A 16,316-nucleotide genomic window follows, 5' to 3' on the forward strand; every position below is an offset into this window, starting at 1 on the left:
CTTTGTGTATTTTTCAAGAAAAGCGTACACTTTTGACTGCTTCTTTGTCGTTTGCATAATCGTCATCGTCGATATGGTTTTTACTTTGCATGGTACAGCACTCATCAATCAATGTATATTTCAAGGCAAGGAAAAGTTGAAAGACCTCAATTTCACTTGAAACTTGAAAGGACATTTCATGATAAGTAAAATAACACATTTGCATTACTCACATGGCCTCTAATTACTTGTGTTCAGCCACTTGAATTGAAACGACTTGCATTCAAATAACTTAATATCATATTTGTGTTCACACAAATCAAGTTGAATTACTAATTTAAACACTTGGCACTTAAAAGTCGAGAAAGAAATGTCAAATAGATCTATGTGTGAGCAACACCAATTAGCAATAACTATTACAGATCCTGTTTACAATGTCAGATAAACTGAATCGAAATGTATAAAATCTAGGTAGGAATATACGAGACAATCTAGGATCTCTTGATGGTGCACAAATATTTACTGAATGAAGATGGTGTGGACAATGAACTTACCAATTAGTAACTTTGGATAGAAAAATCAAGTCCGTTGTAAGCCTTCTAAATTAGACAGTTCTAAGACCAAGCTTGTTGAAGAGAGGTCCATAATTATGATCATAAGAATTCATATATTCTCCTATTTTTTATGAGACAAATGTGATGAATCTGAGTCGAATATTTTCAATGGGACGTATGTATTTAGCTTGATTAAGGGATCAAATCACTGACGCATACTCTAAGTGAGGTTTGACTGGAGTACAGAAAAGGACCCTGATAGATTAAATGTTCTTAAAGTCCTCAGAACAACGTACAACAAATTCCAGTCATTCGTAAGGTTCGCGGAAAATATTATAAATATTCTGTGTAAAATTTTACCTACCTTGTGGTAGTCCTGAACTTACAACAATGAGAAATGAGTCATTACCCCTGACACGAACCATCTGAGTATGATCGACTAAGTAATTTTCAATCCAAGAGAGTAACGGATTTCTAAATCCTAGACAATAAAATTTAACTGACAAGACTTTATGTGAACCTTTATAAAAGGCTTTCATAAAATCAGTGAACACAGTATCAGCTGGCATATTCTGATCTTGAGCTTCTGAAGCGTACCAATAATAGACAAATACGTGTTCGTGACAATAGAGAGAGTCGGCATGAATCCATACTGTTCACTGCTGACTAAATCAATAATATAAGAATTAATGGCATCAACCAATAGAAATTCAAATATCTTAGGTATAATATCAATTTTATTTATGGGCTTATAATTCGTGATATTTTCCAGGTTTCCTGATTTAAAAGTAGGCACAAATATTGATCTTCAATTATGTATAAACTATTAGTAAATTATATAATTTAATAAATAACAGGAACTTGAAAGCCATAATTAAACGCAAACAAGAGACCACATTTTATAATAGAGTTCACTATAGTCTCAAATTGACTTTTGTATTTATTTTCGTCATTGCAACCATTTATTCGACTTTCATTTTTATGTCGGATAAAAAATCGTAATCTGAACAGCCTTGCAGATACAAAACTGTTTTGCGATATTTTACGATTCGCTTTTTTTTATATTTCAAGAAAGAAAGCACTGTGGTATCTGAGTTCAAATAGACATTTTTGGACACCCTTGATCACGAAACACGGAGTGGACACTCCTTGAGCTTAGACACTTAGGGGTAATAAACGCGCTCTTGCTTGCGGTTCACAGGTACAATCTTGGAGTTTCCAAGTATGCTGACCGATAGGATTTCCATGTTTTGGCGCGAAGTAACAATAGCCAATGGGTTATTAGCTTCAGTTTGACCAATTGCTGGACAGATATATTCAAACGGCGACAGATTCTCATCAACTCTTATACGATACAGATTAATAAATAAATAGCCTTCAGTTGAACACAATTATCGTTAATTAAAATTATACTTACGCAAAATTAAATTGGAGCGTGAGATACGCATACTATCTCTAATTATTAAGGAAAAAGTGTAATTAACACGCACATCTAAACCTGTTGATACCATACATTTTTCCTTATAAATTTCTCATTTTCGGGGCTCCTAATACTTTATAAAATGACGGTGCGGTAAGCAAAAATGAATCCTCGCAACACCGCGTTGCTGTAGCGCGACAAGCAATTCGAAGAAAAAAAGGGCTGCCTGAGATAAAAGTAGGAACGTTCCACCGCATGATACGAGGTCAAGAAGAATTATGCTTTGTCATGCCAACAATTAATAAACGGATAAAGCTCCTTCGTCCTCCTGCCATTAATATCTGCAATTCTTTTGAAACGTGTATCGTATGTTACGAAAAAGACAAGAGATGGCTAAAATTAATCAGGGATGAGTTCGTAACCGATTTTCTACGTGGCATATGATGAAAATAACTGTTCACTTGATGGTTAATGGAGTCTGAGTGCTCGGTATATCGAAATTAAGTTGTCGAACAATTTAAATTTGTAGCTAACAATGTAAGTTTAATTTTGAATCGAACTTAGGAAACTGTTGTTTAAGCACTTGCTCAAAGAATTGATTTTTAATTGAGACCAGAATTTTATTAAGCTACTAGATTTCCAAGTCACCTAAATGATTAAATAGTTGCGATAGATCTGTTATGTTCTGAATAGGACGATTTTTGAATTCTCTCTTTTGGCTACTACGTCGGCTGGGATGTGTCACGATAATGCTTTGCATTTTGGAAATTCCTAATCGAACATATTCTGAGCCTTTGACATCCAAAATTCAAAAGTAAATCTTCTCTCTCTCTCTTTGGAATCGGCATCGAAAATCGACGCCGCGTATGTGTGATCGCGTGTGTGTGTGTGTTCGTTTGAAGCCTCGAGAAGGTGAACGCGATCACCTTATCACACCAACTATCGTTGCATTTCGATGCTTGAAATTGCGGGTTCTGATACGCCAGAATGAATGAGATCTGAACACACGACTAATATCTTGTATAATAGAGTGCACCCGCATGTTGCACTATTAAAGACGGGAATAGTTACTTCCGGGAAGCGACATGTAATGTAATAGCGTGTTCTGGAAGTCAAAATGAAAACCTTCGAAATGAAAACCTACTCAAATTCTCTCAAATTATACAAAAACCATGTACAGCGCGCAACACGACGGCGACGATCGTGTAAGCAAGGACAACGTACGACGAAGTTACCGAGCGTTCCCGTAAACGCACGAAAAACCATATAAATGAATGTGGCGATTATAAAAACGATTGACCGTCGATAAATTGAATGAGCAATGAAAGATGCGAGATTCATGAAGAGATCGATAATTAAAAAATTAAATGCAGGAATGGCGAGAGAGAACATATGTAACATGTCGGATATGAATTAACGAATTACGTGAGGGCACTGTGACGACACCTTGTGCTGATTTGCTAGGACCTCTCATCGACACCATAGAGGATCGATGTATTGGCTGGCGGAGAAGGATTCTACCTGTCCTAACTTCCGCTAATCAGCACTCTTTATTCGACAAGTCGCGAAGTGTGTGACGAAAGGCCGTGGGTTATTTATTACTTATTTTTTCCTTTCATAAATTTTCATTACATGTCATTATAATAATTGTTGAGAGCGTAGATTCACTCGTGGAATACAGTATACGGGAGTGAATGGACTCATTTACCTACGTACAACCATAATTCGTATTTTACCAATTAGTTATATCCGTGTGTGCGTCTTTTCTCTTTTCAGCAGTTTATTCGAATCACTTTGAGGTACACAGAAATATATATCTATACAGAGTGTTTCTGAACAGTACCTATGGTATAAATTTAAGAAGTGATACTAGAGAACAAGATAAAACGAAAAAGAATAACCATTTTGCGTTTGAGGCTTTGTTTGTTAGTTATAAGTGTCTAAAAATCTGGTGAAAAGCACCAGAAATGAGCCCGCGTGGAGGCCTCGAGCAGTGATTGCCCGAACAGCAGTATCGCAGTGACACTGTCGCGTAAAACGCATCGTAATAATCGGAACAACGGAATATGAATAACCTTTATTTACGTACTTAAACTTGATTAACAATGAAGTAGGTTGTTAATATAACAACGGTAGAATAATGACTGAATCAGGAGCGCATTTCTGGGAAGTATTTGTAATCATGGAATTGTGATTTCAGTATGACTGTGTGCAAAGGTGTCCGATAGTAAAGTCCGATAGTAGCCGTGCGAAAAGGTGTCTTATAGTTCAGATGACAAGGTGTTATACGAAGCACACGCCATGTGCAACAGTATCCAATAGTTCAGGTGATAATGTGTTATTAGAGAAGAAAGAGGCACATTACAACACAACGGAGGGAAGAGGTTGCTCACTGTCAAACAGCTGGTCCGAAATTTTACGACACTTGACAAAACTGCAGGATACAAAATTCAGATAAAATTGATGAATATCATTGAATAACAATAACCTTGTCTATTCATCGTAATCCATAAGCCAACTCAAAACACTCACTGTGAGATAGAAAGGGTTAATATGTTTACTTCACACACCCACACATCACAATTCTCTCATTCGCGAATATTGAAACACCATACGAGGGTATCGTTGAATAACACTATATGAAACACAGTATATAAAATTTCGGAGTAGAAAGATTAATGTGTCCACCCTCCAATTAATCTTCTGGTCCATATATGAAAAAACTGCACACACTACTAGAAGTCTTGGCGTAGAATTTGAAGGAAAACCGCACATATCACGGGATTATCGCGAGAAAAGGACTAGATTTGTAGGAAAAGTCAGCACGTACGATCAATATTCACACAAACGTTCGTTACGAAGGTTCGTGGAAAAACTAACTGCGGCTTCTTGAAAAACTTATCGAGGACTCCCCACAACACCTGGTGTTATTAGATATCTGGATCTCCCCCCAAGGGCTCTACTGAAGACTTAGTTTCTCAGAAATCCGAGTCAATGAGCGAACAAAGTTCTTCAATGTTTGACATTCAAATTTCTGGTTTCAATGATTTCTGTAAACAAAATTAAACGAACTATATGAGTTAAATTGCGCTTGGCGTTTACGCCTATTGCACTAATCGCCAGCAGTCTTTGTTTTCCTGGCCGAGAGTTACCAAAAATTGATAGAGGTAGAGACATTTTCTTGATGTTTAAATAAACGGAAGTTCAAATTAATCAACATTTGGATACATTTTAGAAAGTAAAATATCATTCTATTTCATGACAACATGATACTTGTATTTTTAAATAATCAACTGCGAATATTCACTTTCTGTTTGCATAAAACAATGTTCACAATTGGTTTATGACACTAATATTCACCTTTAGTTGTCTTTAGTAATGTGATGATCTTCGCTGCCGATCTAAAACAACGACGTATTCCAAACGACCAATCGCAAAGTTCCTGTTAACTAAACGTGGCTTCATCACGTGGTGGTGCGTGACCGGTTATTTTCGGAAAAGCCCCTTCACCCATTGACGCGTGATCGACAGCGAACGCATCATACAAAGTGTACAGAACTCGTGAAAAATTCGTGAAACTCATTAAAAACTCGTTTCAAACTCGTGAAAAATTCGTGAAACTCATTAAACTCGTTTCAAACTCGTGAAAAAACGTAAACGGGTTAAAATGAATTTGACATTCATTTTCAAACGAGTCTACTCCGAAATTCTTTTTGACTCCGTCTTCACGAGAGACTGTAATGTTCATGACTCCATACAGTTGACTGCGCACCTTATCGCTATTACTCTTGAGTACTTTACAAGCCTCTATTTCTCGTAACATTTGCGATACGATACAGTACAACTGGGCACCTAGTCACCACTACATTCAACATTCCATAAGGTTTTGATAACCAGACATCATCTTACATTCAAAGTAAGCAAAACTTGAACACTTTGTTAAATTATATCCATCATTTATTTTATCGACCAAACAAAATTTTGTTTCATCTACTTAACCATTAATGCTAACACGATTCATTCGACGAATCGATGTCATCATTTTCACACAATTTCCCTTTCCAGGGCCGAAAACGATCATTAGGCGCTACCTGGAGTTTACCACTCTTGCCAAGGATCTCATAACGATTATTGTCTAGAACTTTTATAATTCTAAAAGGTCCTACAAATTTAGGCTCTTATTTCGCTCTACGCGTATCACTCGGTCGTACAAACACAGTATCGCCCTCTTTATAATCAGTATTAACTCTACGCTTCTTGTTAAATCTTAAATTTTGCTGCTCAACATTCCTCTGTAATCGCTGAAATGCAATTTGTCTATTGTGATTAACATCGATTTCATCACTGGGTACTGGTAATTGTGATTCTGCGATAGCCGCTGGTCCTGCACTCCGCTCAATTCTAAAAAGTAAACGAGATGGTGTAAAACCTGTAGACTTTTGTATCGTTGTGTTTAATGACAACTGAATCTTTATCAATTTGTTCGGCCATTCTGCTATTTTCGACACTTCGGTTGTCAATAAATTTACATATGTCGAAATATATCTTTCGGCTTGTCCATTAGCTCTCGGCGCCCCCGTCGCAATAAGATGAAATTCTACACCGTGTTTCTTCAACACCTGCTCAAGTGGCTTATATGAAAAGTTTGTGCCACAATCAGATACTACAACACAAGATGTACCAAATAACATTAGACGTTAGATGCACCAAATAACATTAGAAATTAGCATTTCAGGACCACTCAAAGATTTTAACGGAATCAACTGAACATACTTTGTGAAAGCGTCAACTATCACTAAGGTATGCATATAATCCTCTTTTGATTCTTCGAACGGCCCAATACAATCACAATGGATTATATCGAAAGGAATTGGTTCTTTTCTATGTAGTGTAAAAACCTTTGTTTTGGACCTATATGGCGTTTAGATACGTACAAGTTATGCAATGTTCTACATATTTTTTTATAAAATTTCGCATACGCGAAAACCAATACTTTTGAGCAATTTTATCATGTGTCTTTTCAAAGCCAACATAAGAATTCTCGTTATGATACATTCGCAATAAACCTATTCTATAAACTTTTGGAACATAACTCCGATATATTATTCGACCGTTATCCTTCCGTATCTTTCTACACAAAATATTATTTTTAAATTCAAAATCACTAATTAATGTGCTACTTGCAAAAATTCGATTAACTATAGTTTTCGTTTCATCATCATTTCTTTGGACAACCTCGAGCCATGAATCTGCATGAACCACATTTACACGAAAATCACGACATGGATTACGGCTTAGATAGTCCACATGTTCTACACATCTGCCTTTTCGATATTCTAAGTCAAATGAATAGTCTTGTAAGAAGACCCACCATCTTGCTATCCGCGGTAATAAGTCTTCTTTATTACTAGTCGCCTTTATGGCGTTACAGTCCATTATGATTTTAAATTGAATTCCTAACAAATAGGTACGGAAATATTTCAATGCACTAACAATAGCCAGGGTCTCCAATTCATAAGAATAATATTTAGATTCCTCAGGGGTAGTACGACGACTATAGTAAGCCACTACACACATGTCCCCTTCTACCCTTTGGAAAAGGATTGCGCCATAACCGATTGAACTGGCACCAGTATGCAATTCTGTTTCTCGTTCGGGATCAAAAATGATCAAAAGTGGATGACTACTTAATTTATCTAAAATATACTGTCTTGCTTCGATCTGTGATTGCCCCCACTCCCAAGGTCGATTATTCCTAGTTAGTTTCGTAATACGTGCACTACGAACAGAAAATTCTGGAATAAATTTACGGAAATAAGACGCTAAGCCCATAAATTGCTGAACCTGCTTCACGTGCGTAGGAACTGGCGAGTCTAGCAGTATCTGTACTTTTTGTTTTCCCGGGCGAATCCCGTCGGCAGATATTTCTCACCCTAAGTAATCTATTGTTTTTTGAAAAAATGTACATTTCTTTAAATTGAACGAGAAACTGGTCTGAGATAAAGCCTGTAGCACGCAATCAAGTCTCTCTAGACCTTCCTCAATTGTCCAGATAAACTAACGCAATTTTATTTCGCAAAGGACCCAATGCAACATTAATAGCTCTTTGAAACACAGCAGGAGCATTCGTCAAACCAAAGGGCATATGCAGGTATTCATAATGCTCATCAGGTGTAACAAAGGCAGTTTTTTGAATCGAATATGCAGCAATTGGTATCTGGTGAAAATCTGACGCCATGTCCAAAATGGTAAAATACCTTCCCTTCCCCAAACGATCGAGCTGATCATCTATTAGCGGCAGTGGATAACGATCTCATATTGTTATTTTGTTCAGAGCTCGAAAGTCTACACATAATCTGTCAGACCCATCTTTTTTTTTTACAAGTATAATGGGACTCGCAAATAGCGAAACGCTTTCTGGTATTATTTCATTACGTAGTAAATCATCAATAATTACCCGTACTCTTTCGCGCTCGGCATACGACAAACGATAAAGATGGTAGTTTATTACTTTATATGCATATTGTAACTCGTAGCAATCATATGTCGGTACCGCTCCAGCAATTCTTCTAAAGGGCCAAGCGCTGAGTTTTCGACGGCAGTCACAGCGAAGCATTGGTCCACTCTGTCCCTCATGTTCCTTCGGCAATTCTAATGCCCGCTGTAATGTAGTTCCCGATGCATCAGTCATCATGCGCAGATCGGAATGTATTACAACGTTCCTCCCAATGATGAGATCCAGTGACATGTCTGAATCCGGTAAGACAAACAGATCCAGCTCCACAGAAACGTCCTCAAATTGAAGGATTTTCGTCGAACAGCCAATAGTCTTGATGGGCAAATTTCCTAATCCGTATCCTAATCCTAATCCTAATAAGCACTGAGGTCATCCGCGAAATTATTTTACAGTTTGCCCGTTTTGCTGCTCCCTTCTTAATCAATGAACAGTCAGCACCACTGTCCATCAGACAATAAAGCATTGTACCGTGAAGAAGGTTAGGTGTTAATTTGTGATCTTCCACGACACAAACATTCACCTGGTCGTTCTTCTGACTCTCCTTATTACGGGCGGCTCGCTGCTTGATCCAGCATTGGGACTCCTCGTACCCTTTCTTCATGCAATAATTGCAGATGAACACCTTTCTAACCAAAAGTCCTTTCCCTTCAGCACTCGTACCTGCTTTGCGCCTTTCAGGGCAGTCGTTTATTAAACGTCTAGATGATGACCGCTGTTCATGTCCACCCGTTTTCGTGTTCCTATCCTTGTGTTCATCTTCACTAATCCTTTTCCTTCACGGGCTTAATAAATTGTGATATTCCGACAATCAATGCCGATGTTGTCTTGTACTGTCCATTGGTTACAAACTGCTTTATGTTTTGGTCTGTTATACCATCAATCACAAGCTCTATATATTCTTCGGGTTTAAATGATACACGTGTCTGCTCAAAATACGCCAATTTTCTCCTCGCATACTGAACGTATGTTGATGCATCATCACTAGTATATGATAAAGCACGTTGTAAACGTTCATGCAACTTCTTTTCAGGAACAAACACAGCAAATAAATCATCCGGAAATGTGTCTCAAGTACGAGGTTCGCCTTTCCATTCCTGGTACAATCTTTTAGATGCACCTGCCAAGGCGTGCGTAGCCAAACATAGTCTTTGTTGACTTGAGACACTTTTAGTAATCTTTTCAACCAAATCACACCATGTCGTAGCATCATCACCCAAATCACTTCCGTCGAATTCAGGAACAGCTTCCATAAAAGAATGCGGCACAGATGTCACGGCACTCGCATTAACCGGCGTCGAAGAACTCCCCACTTGTTCGAGTGTTCGCCGGACGATATCGTCAATGTTAGGTGCCGCACTCGCGTTTTCCATATTCTTACTAATTTTGTATTTAGGAAAACACAAAAGTACACACACAATGTAAAATCTACTGAGTCTCATAGTCTCGTAAGCGAAATCGGATTAAGGAATCCCACTTCTGATGTTAGAAGAAAATCAAAAAACGTTGATTCTGCCGAGGTTCTGGAGTAAGTGCCGTGTCCCTTGACACAGTCCTCTTGCCAGAGTCAAAAAACTCTCCCCACTCCGTAGCTAGATCCTCCAGGAACAAAGTCCCTGTTCTTTAGCAACACAGCGTCGGGCCGCTTGCCATTCCCAAACTCTCTATCTCTTCACATAAACATTCAATCCCTCAACACCCGATAGCTGGGAGACCCAACGTGGTCATCAGCCATTGCCTGGCATCGGGACTGTTTAGTCTCACGCACCCTCATTCAAGGCCACTTAGCCTAAGTCTCAAACATAAAACCCTCGAAGGTAAGACGACATGGAACCGTTCACCCTCAACTCCCTTTTAAAATACGTTGACGGTAATAGACAGTACACAGGTCATTCATGATCGAGGCATTTGGTGTTGTCAAAGTTTATGACACGGGTGAGACTACCAGCGACCATGTTTTGTATACTAATGACAGTCTAGCTTTGCGAATATCGCGGTCTAGACTTTTAGCGGCAGTACTCCAAGAATGCCATTAACTGACAATGCAAAATCTTTAATTTGATTTTGAAACTGTGTTCGAAAAAGATGTAACAAATCCAAATTCGTCCAAGACTTACCTGTATAGTCACTATAGAACCGCAGCACGCTCAAGAGGTAATTGATTGATTCGAACTACTATTTTAGCTTGCAATATGCTCTGTTAAACCTATTTACAAGTTGGTTAAATCTAACAATTCTTTGAAATATTTAAACATGTACATAGATTCGTGAATAAACACTTGCATGTATAATATGCCATTTCATATTTTCTGTGTTGTTGGAATATTTTAAATTTTTCCGATCTGTTTGCTTTCGTTTCGTTTTTCTTTGGAGTTTTTCTGTATCGAAATGCAAAATTCACTAACGATCCATCGTATCCACGAGATGCGCTGTGAATTCATTAATTTTAACAACGTATCTAAACGAACTGGATGTCTATCGTTTTCTTTTATTCAAGAAACTTAGAATAAAGTTTAAAAACAAAAAATTCCTGACATTTGATTACCGGTACTCAAAATCAACTCTTCACAATCACCAATTTAGCGAACATAGTTTATACATATTTTGTACAAAATGTTTCGATGTGAATTTATTATAAAATAAGTACTTCTTTGTTTTCATGCGAAGAGGACACAAAACACTTTTTTAAATTTTAAACAACCAATAAAAATGGTTTCTGTCTGCATTGCAATTTTAAGAATAGCCAAACTTATATAGGTATCTTTCTTATCTCTTTAATCCATACACTTAATTTTTGCGATCTCTGACTTGTCTCACGATTTCTATTTCTTGACAAGTTTTACTTTCAATTTAAAGTTCATGTTTATTTCACAATTGAAACAAAATAAAGGTTATTCAGAACTTTACATTTCTTAAGAAATTTGAAATATGAACTCGTTATTTTCGAACAGTTTCGATAAATTCTATGTAAATATTGCCTATTGTGTATATCTCAGAACGCAAATGTGTAGAGTTCCAAAAGTCGGTGAGTACTTTTATGAAATACAAGAAATTTCAAACGAATATTCAATGACACAACTGTGCAAATAATCCCAACAGAAATGCAGATAAATTTATTATCAAGCATCTTGTAAACCAGAGGCAAAGTAGCTGAATCAATAGTCGAATATTTGTATGCTCCACTAGGAATAAAACAGACTTAAATGATAAAAGCAACAGTAATGTAAACGTACTTATAACGAAACTTGACACATAAATTTGTAACGAGACAATATTACATATCTGTTTTAATAAAATTCAATTATATTTTTTTAAACATTGGTACTTATTAACTACATTCTACAAAGTGAGTTACGTAATTATATCATCTGAATTTTCTTACAAGCTATTTGTTATATGGTAAAGTGTTTGAGTGTAAGGAGTATGCTCTTCTTTGATATACTCCTTTTGATACCAAACAACTTTCGTTTAAAACATTTTTTCATATAACAGATAGTTTACAAGAAAATTCAGGTGATATGATTACGTAACTCACCCTGTATAATAAATAGCAAACTACAACTACATACAAAATCGTATAAAAAGAATTGCAAGCCGCAAATTAATTTTTACATGAATTTCTTCACAGGTAAAACGAGAGTCAGGTGTACTTATTTCCATTTTCATCATTTCATAACTCAAGAAAAATTGTGTTTGTACACCCAGCTCACTGCATTCTGGCCGCATCGACACATATGCATGTAGGAGAGTTTACCCTCGCCGCGAAATTCAGCAATCAGCACTATCTAATAACTAATGTCAGTCTCTTATGTCATTCTCTAGTGATAGGTACTATGGGACGACATAATCCTGCTATGTTGACAGACGGATATTTTTATCGTATTAATATGAACATGCTAATGTTCATCATTTATGAAAAGTTCCCGTTTGCTACATTTCTCATTTATGTGCAAATTAAATTTATCAATTTATGTGCCAATATAAAAAGTAATAAGAAATTTCAGAATCATTTATTCATAGAGTAAGAATTTCAATATCGCTTATATGTAATAAAAGTAACACAACTCAGGAAACGTGGTTTAAAAATTACAACAATAAAGCAGTTTAACATAAAGTATATTTTGGTAAACAGATTCTTCTAAGTTTTCTCCAATTGTGTCACTTTTATTGCATATTAGCCATATGTAACATTTGCTGTATGATCGAAATCTTAGGTCATTTCAATAATATTATTATTGTTATTTCTCCACGCCTGAAAAAGTCACTTATTTTTTAAGTTCATCCTTTGCTAAAATGATATAAAAATCAATTAAATGTTACATTAACAGGCATAAAAAAAGTATCAGAAGTGTGATAAATTTATTTTTCTATGTTTGTTTTCTGATATTTTGGAAATAGATAAAAGTTATTAATTACATCGTCACGAAATAAAGAAAGAAATTAAGTTTCTTCTTTTTCTGTTTTTAGGTAGCTTGGCTACGGGTGGACACACAAACCATCCTAACAATAGCCAATCATGTGATCACAAAAAATCACAGGATTGGTGTAACACACACTGAGCACAGAACCTGGCACCTACATATACGTGAAGTCAGCGAATCTGATCGGGGTGCTTACATGTGCCAGCTAAACACCGATCCAATGAAGAACCAAATTGGATATCTGGAGGTTGTAGGTTGGTTTATGAAATTCTATTAAATCAATCAATAAATGAGTTTCCTTGAAACAAGAAAAACATGTACAAAAAAGTGTTTCTAATCAAACTATTAATGAAATTACTGCAATATTTGTCGTAATCGCATTCAAAACAAAACAATCTCATTTGCATGCACTGTTATTCATGTCTTTGACAATACCAAAGTGAGCTATCTATCATAAAGACGAATTGATCTGGTCATCGATAAAAAACACGTCTTTCATTATAAAATCACCAGTCAATTATGGATCCATGTTGAGATAATATAATTTTTGTTAACAGTTCCTCCCGATATCTTGGACTACTTAACAAGCACTGACATGGTAGTGAGGGAAGGTAGCAACGTCACGTTGCGTTGCGCTGCAACAGGATCGCCAACACCAAATATTACGTGGAGGCGGGAACATGGGAAAACTATACTTCTGGGGAACAGTCAAGAAGGTAACAAGTGGTTAGCTGGAGTATGTAATTAACACTTTTCTGTCGAGTTGTTTGTATCCTATACAAAGTGTCACAGTAATGGTGGAGCAGCCCAGAAAAGTATAAGTTCTTCAGAGTATACTTACAAATTTTAGCTGTAACATACTCATCGGAGATACTGAGTATAATTTTTTTATAAAAGGGTGATTTTTCTTGAAAGAATATAATTAAATAAAATTTAGTTATAATACAATTATAATATAGTACAATATAGTTAAATTCGAGTTAAGTTTTCATCCCATTTATTAAGATTACAGTCATGCTGAAGAATATAATATACTTTGACTTATTTAGAAGTTACTAAAACTAAAATAGAAACTAAAAATAGAACAGAAAATAGAAACTAAAATAGAGATAAAGAAAGAGGCTTAACTCCTTAGGAAGCTGAAGATCAAATTCAAAATTGTATTTCACTGAAATAAATACAAAGTAAATATAGTATTTTCTCGTTATAGACTTTCTATTCTATTGACTTTATATTGTTAAACACGTTTTCGAGGTCAACTCGCATTCATTGTATTCCACTTTGGTCTTATGAACAATTTTGAGTGATAGGGCTCATAAATAAAATTCTTTCACTCTATAGCAAACGTAACAATTCTGTATGTATACATTTAATCCAAGAAAAAATGTTCAAACAATTATTAAAATTTAATTAAATTCTTCTGCGTCTTTGATTTCTTTGAAGAAGCAGAAAACTATTAATTCAAATGTAAGATGCCTTAGAACTTATTATTAGAAACAAAATAGTTCATTTTCATAATTCTAGCATCCTAAATCTACGACTACAATATTCTTCACATTTAAGGAATCTGTATAGAATTAAGTTTCTGATATTTACTGTTTTTCCCTGTGTTTCATGTTAAAAATACCGTACCTGATTCATTTCTACTACAAAGTTAAGAAATACATACATGATATACGATGCACACACAATGAAAATTTATCACCAGCAGCTTTCACACTTATTTAGCGAGAGATGCAGCGCGAGGAGTCTGTCATTGCTATATTGTTATTACGCCGATGATGTCAGAATGAAATATACCCGTTTTTGCGCCTCAGCGGCATAGAACATGGCTGTTCTTATTCGCGAGCAACGAAATAACAATTTATCACCCTTTTGTTCTTTATTCGTACCTAACTGCAATATTGCATGGCGGGAAACTGCTGAGCCTATAAGAAGAAAAATGTCTCTGCTCTTATAGAATTGACTGCTTGATATTACCATCTGATATTAGTTTTTAAATTTCTTAAATTTTCAAATATTAAAATATGTAAATCCTCAAATATATTTGATTATTCACATCTTTAAGTTCTTACATTTACAATACTTCCTATATATTAGTATTATAATTAATAACTGATAAAATAAATTTTTTAGTAAAAAGAGTACATAAGAAACAGTAGAATATAGGCACTAGTACATAAAGATTTCACGCAAAATTCTATAAAAAATAGAAATATCGTATAACTATAGCAGGATACTTTTAACTATTGAAAATGTGTCGGAAGTAAATTACCTGGGTATATTTACAACATAAAGACATTAGATATGTGTATATGGAGTAAGAATTAAGATGATTTCATCTTAAGGTCATAATAATCTATGGCGTATACCCACTCTTATATTAGTGAAATAATATATAAATGGTATAAAAAAATAAAATTATCAAAACCAGTGTTTTCTAGTGAATAACATTGAATCACGCAGAAAATAACTATTATTCTGTGTCATTTTGAACGAAACATAAAATAGAAGCAAATTATTGCTTTGATTATTACCAGCGTGCTCTCATATTTGTCCCCGTTTCTTTCGATTCTTTCCACATCTCTGTCTCTTTTCGTTTCATTTTTCAAAATTCGTTTACGCGGATAGCAATTCATTCGAATTCGCGGACGTGTGGATAAAATCGACAACAATCGTGGACAAACTGGCAGACCTATTTACTGGAAGCTGTACGCAAATACAAATGGAAAATAAAGTTTCCCAGTTACTCATTATTGCTGTTTCCTCGTTTCTCGTAGGTCAAAGAACTTGTTTATAATTCTTATTTCACAGTTCCTTTAAAGTAATTGCAACATAACTTAAATCAAACGAGCTTTTTGAATGACGACTCAGAGCTATTGAATAGCTAAAATTATTGCTGTTTAAGGGATTTTGAACACCTAGAAGAAATCTAGTAAACTTTAATCTCCGAGGACAAAACCAGACGTTACAATCATAAGAATATTACAAGAATAAAAATAATCAATATAAACAGTTTGTTGAAAAAACAGGTTTGACTCATTTAAATTTGACGCTCTTCTATTCATTATTAGTGTTTAGCACTGGACATATGTATGTTGTTACATTCTGTAACGATTAAAATTTTTTTTTCTTTTCCTTTCCCACGAGGATTATCGTCGTCGCGACGGTTGGTCGCCACCCGATATTTGGCGTTAGCATAAAGTAAGTCGCAAACGTCTCTCGAATCCTGCAACGAGCTGCCGTTGCAGTAACCCAATATTAACGTCCGTTTAATACGTAGAAACTCTGGACGCCCAGTGGTTCTCCAATAAAGTTAATAATAATAAAACTGCCATTCATAACGGATGCATCAACAATACACAGTGTTATGGGGAATCCCTTGTTGATTGCATTCGTTCCCGTTATTTCCACATGAACAATAGTTT

At 35.6% G+C, this 16,316-nt stretch overlaps 1 protein-coding gene across 1 annotated transcript in view; it reads left to right on the forward strand.

Moving 5' to 3' along the window:
- LOC143184520 (neurotrimin) overlaps positions 1-16,316 on the forward strand; it is a 275,768-nt gene that overhangs the window by 208,242 nt on the left and 51,210 nt on the right. The window contains exons 3-4 of the mRNA XM_076386814.1: positions 12,935-13,142; positions 13,446-13,604. Coding sequence (XP_076242929.1) covers positions 12,935-13,142; positions 13,446-13,604 — 367 coding nt within the window. The remainder of the gene's footprint in view (positions 1-12,934; positions 13,143-13,445; positions 13,605-16,316) is intronic.

The sequence above is a fragment of the Calliopsis andreniformis genome, chromosome 10 (assembly GCF_051401765.1).
Source record: "Calliopsis andreniformis isolate RMS-2024a chromosome 10, iyCalAndr_principal, whole genome shotgun sequence".
Taxonomy (NCBI): domain Eukaryota; kingdom Metazoa; phylum Arthropoda; class Insecta; order Hymenoptera; family Andrenidae; genus Calliopsis; species Calliopsis andreniformis.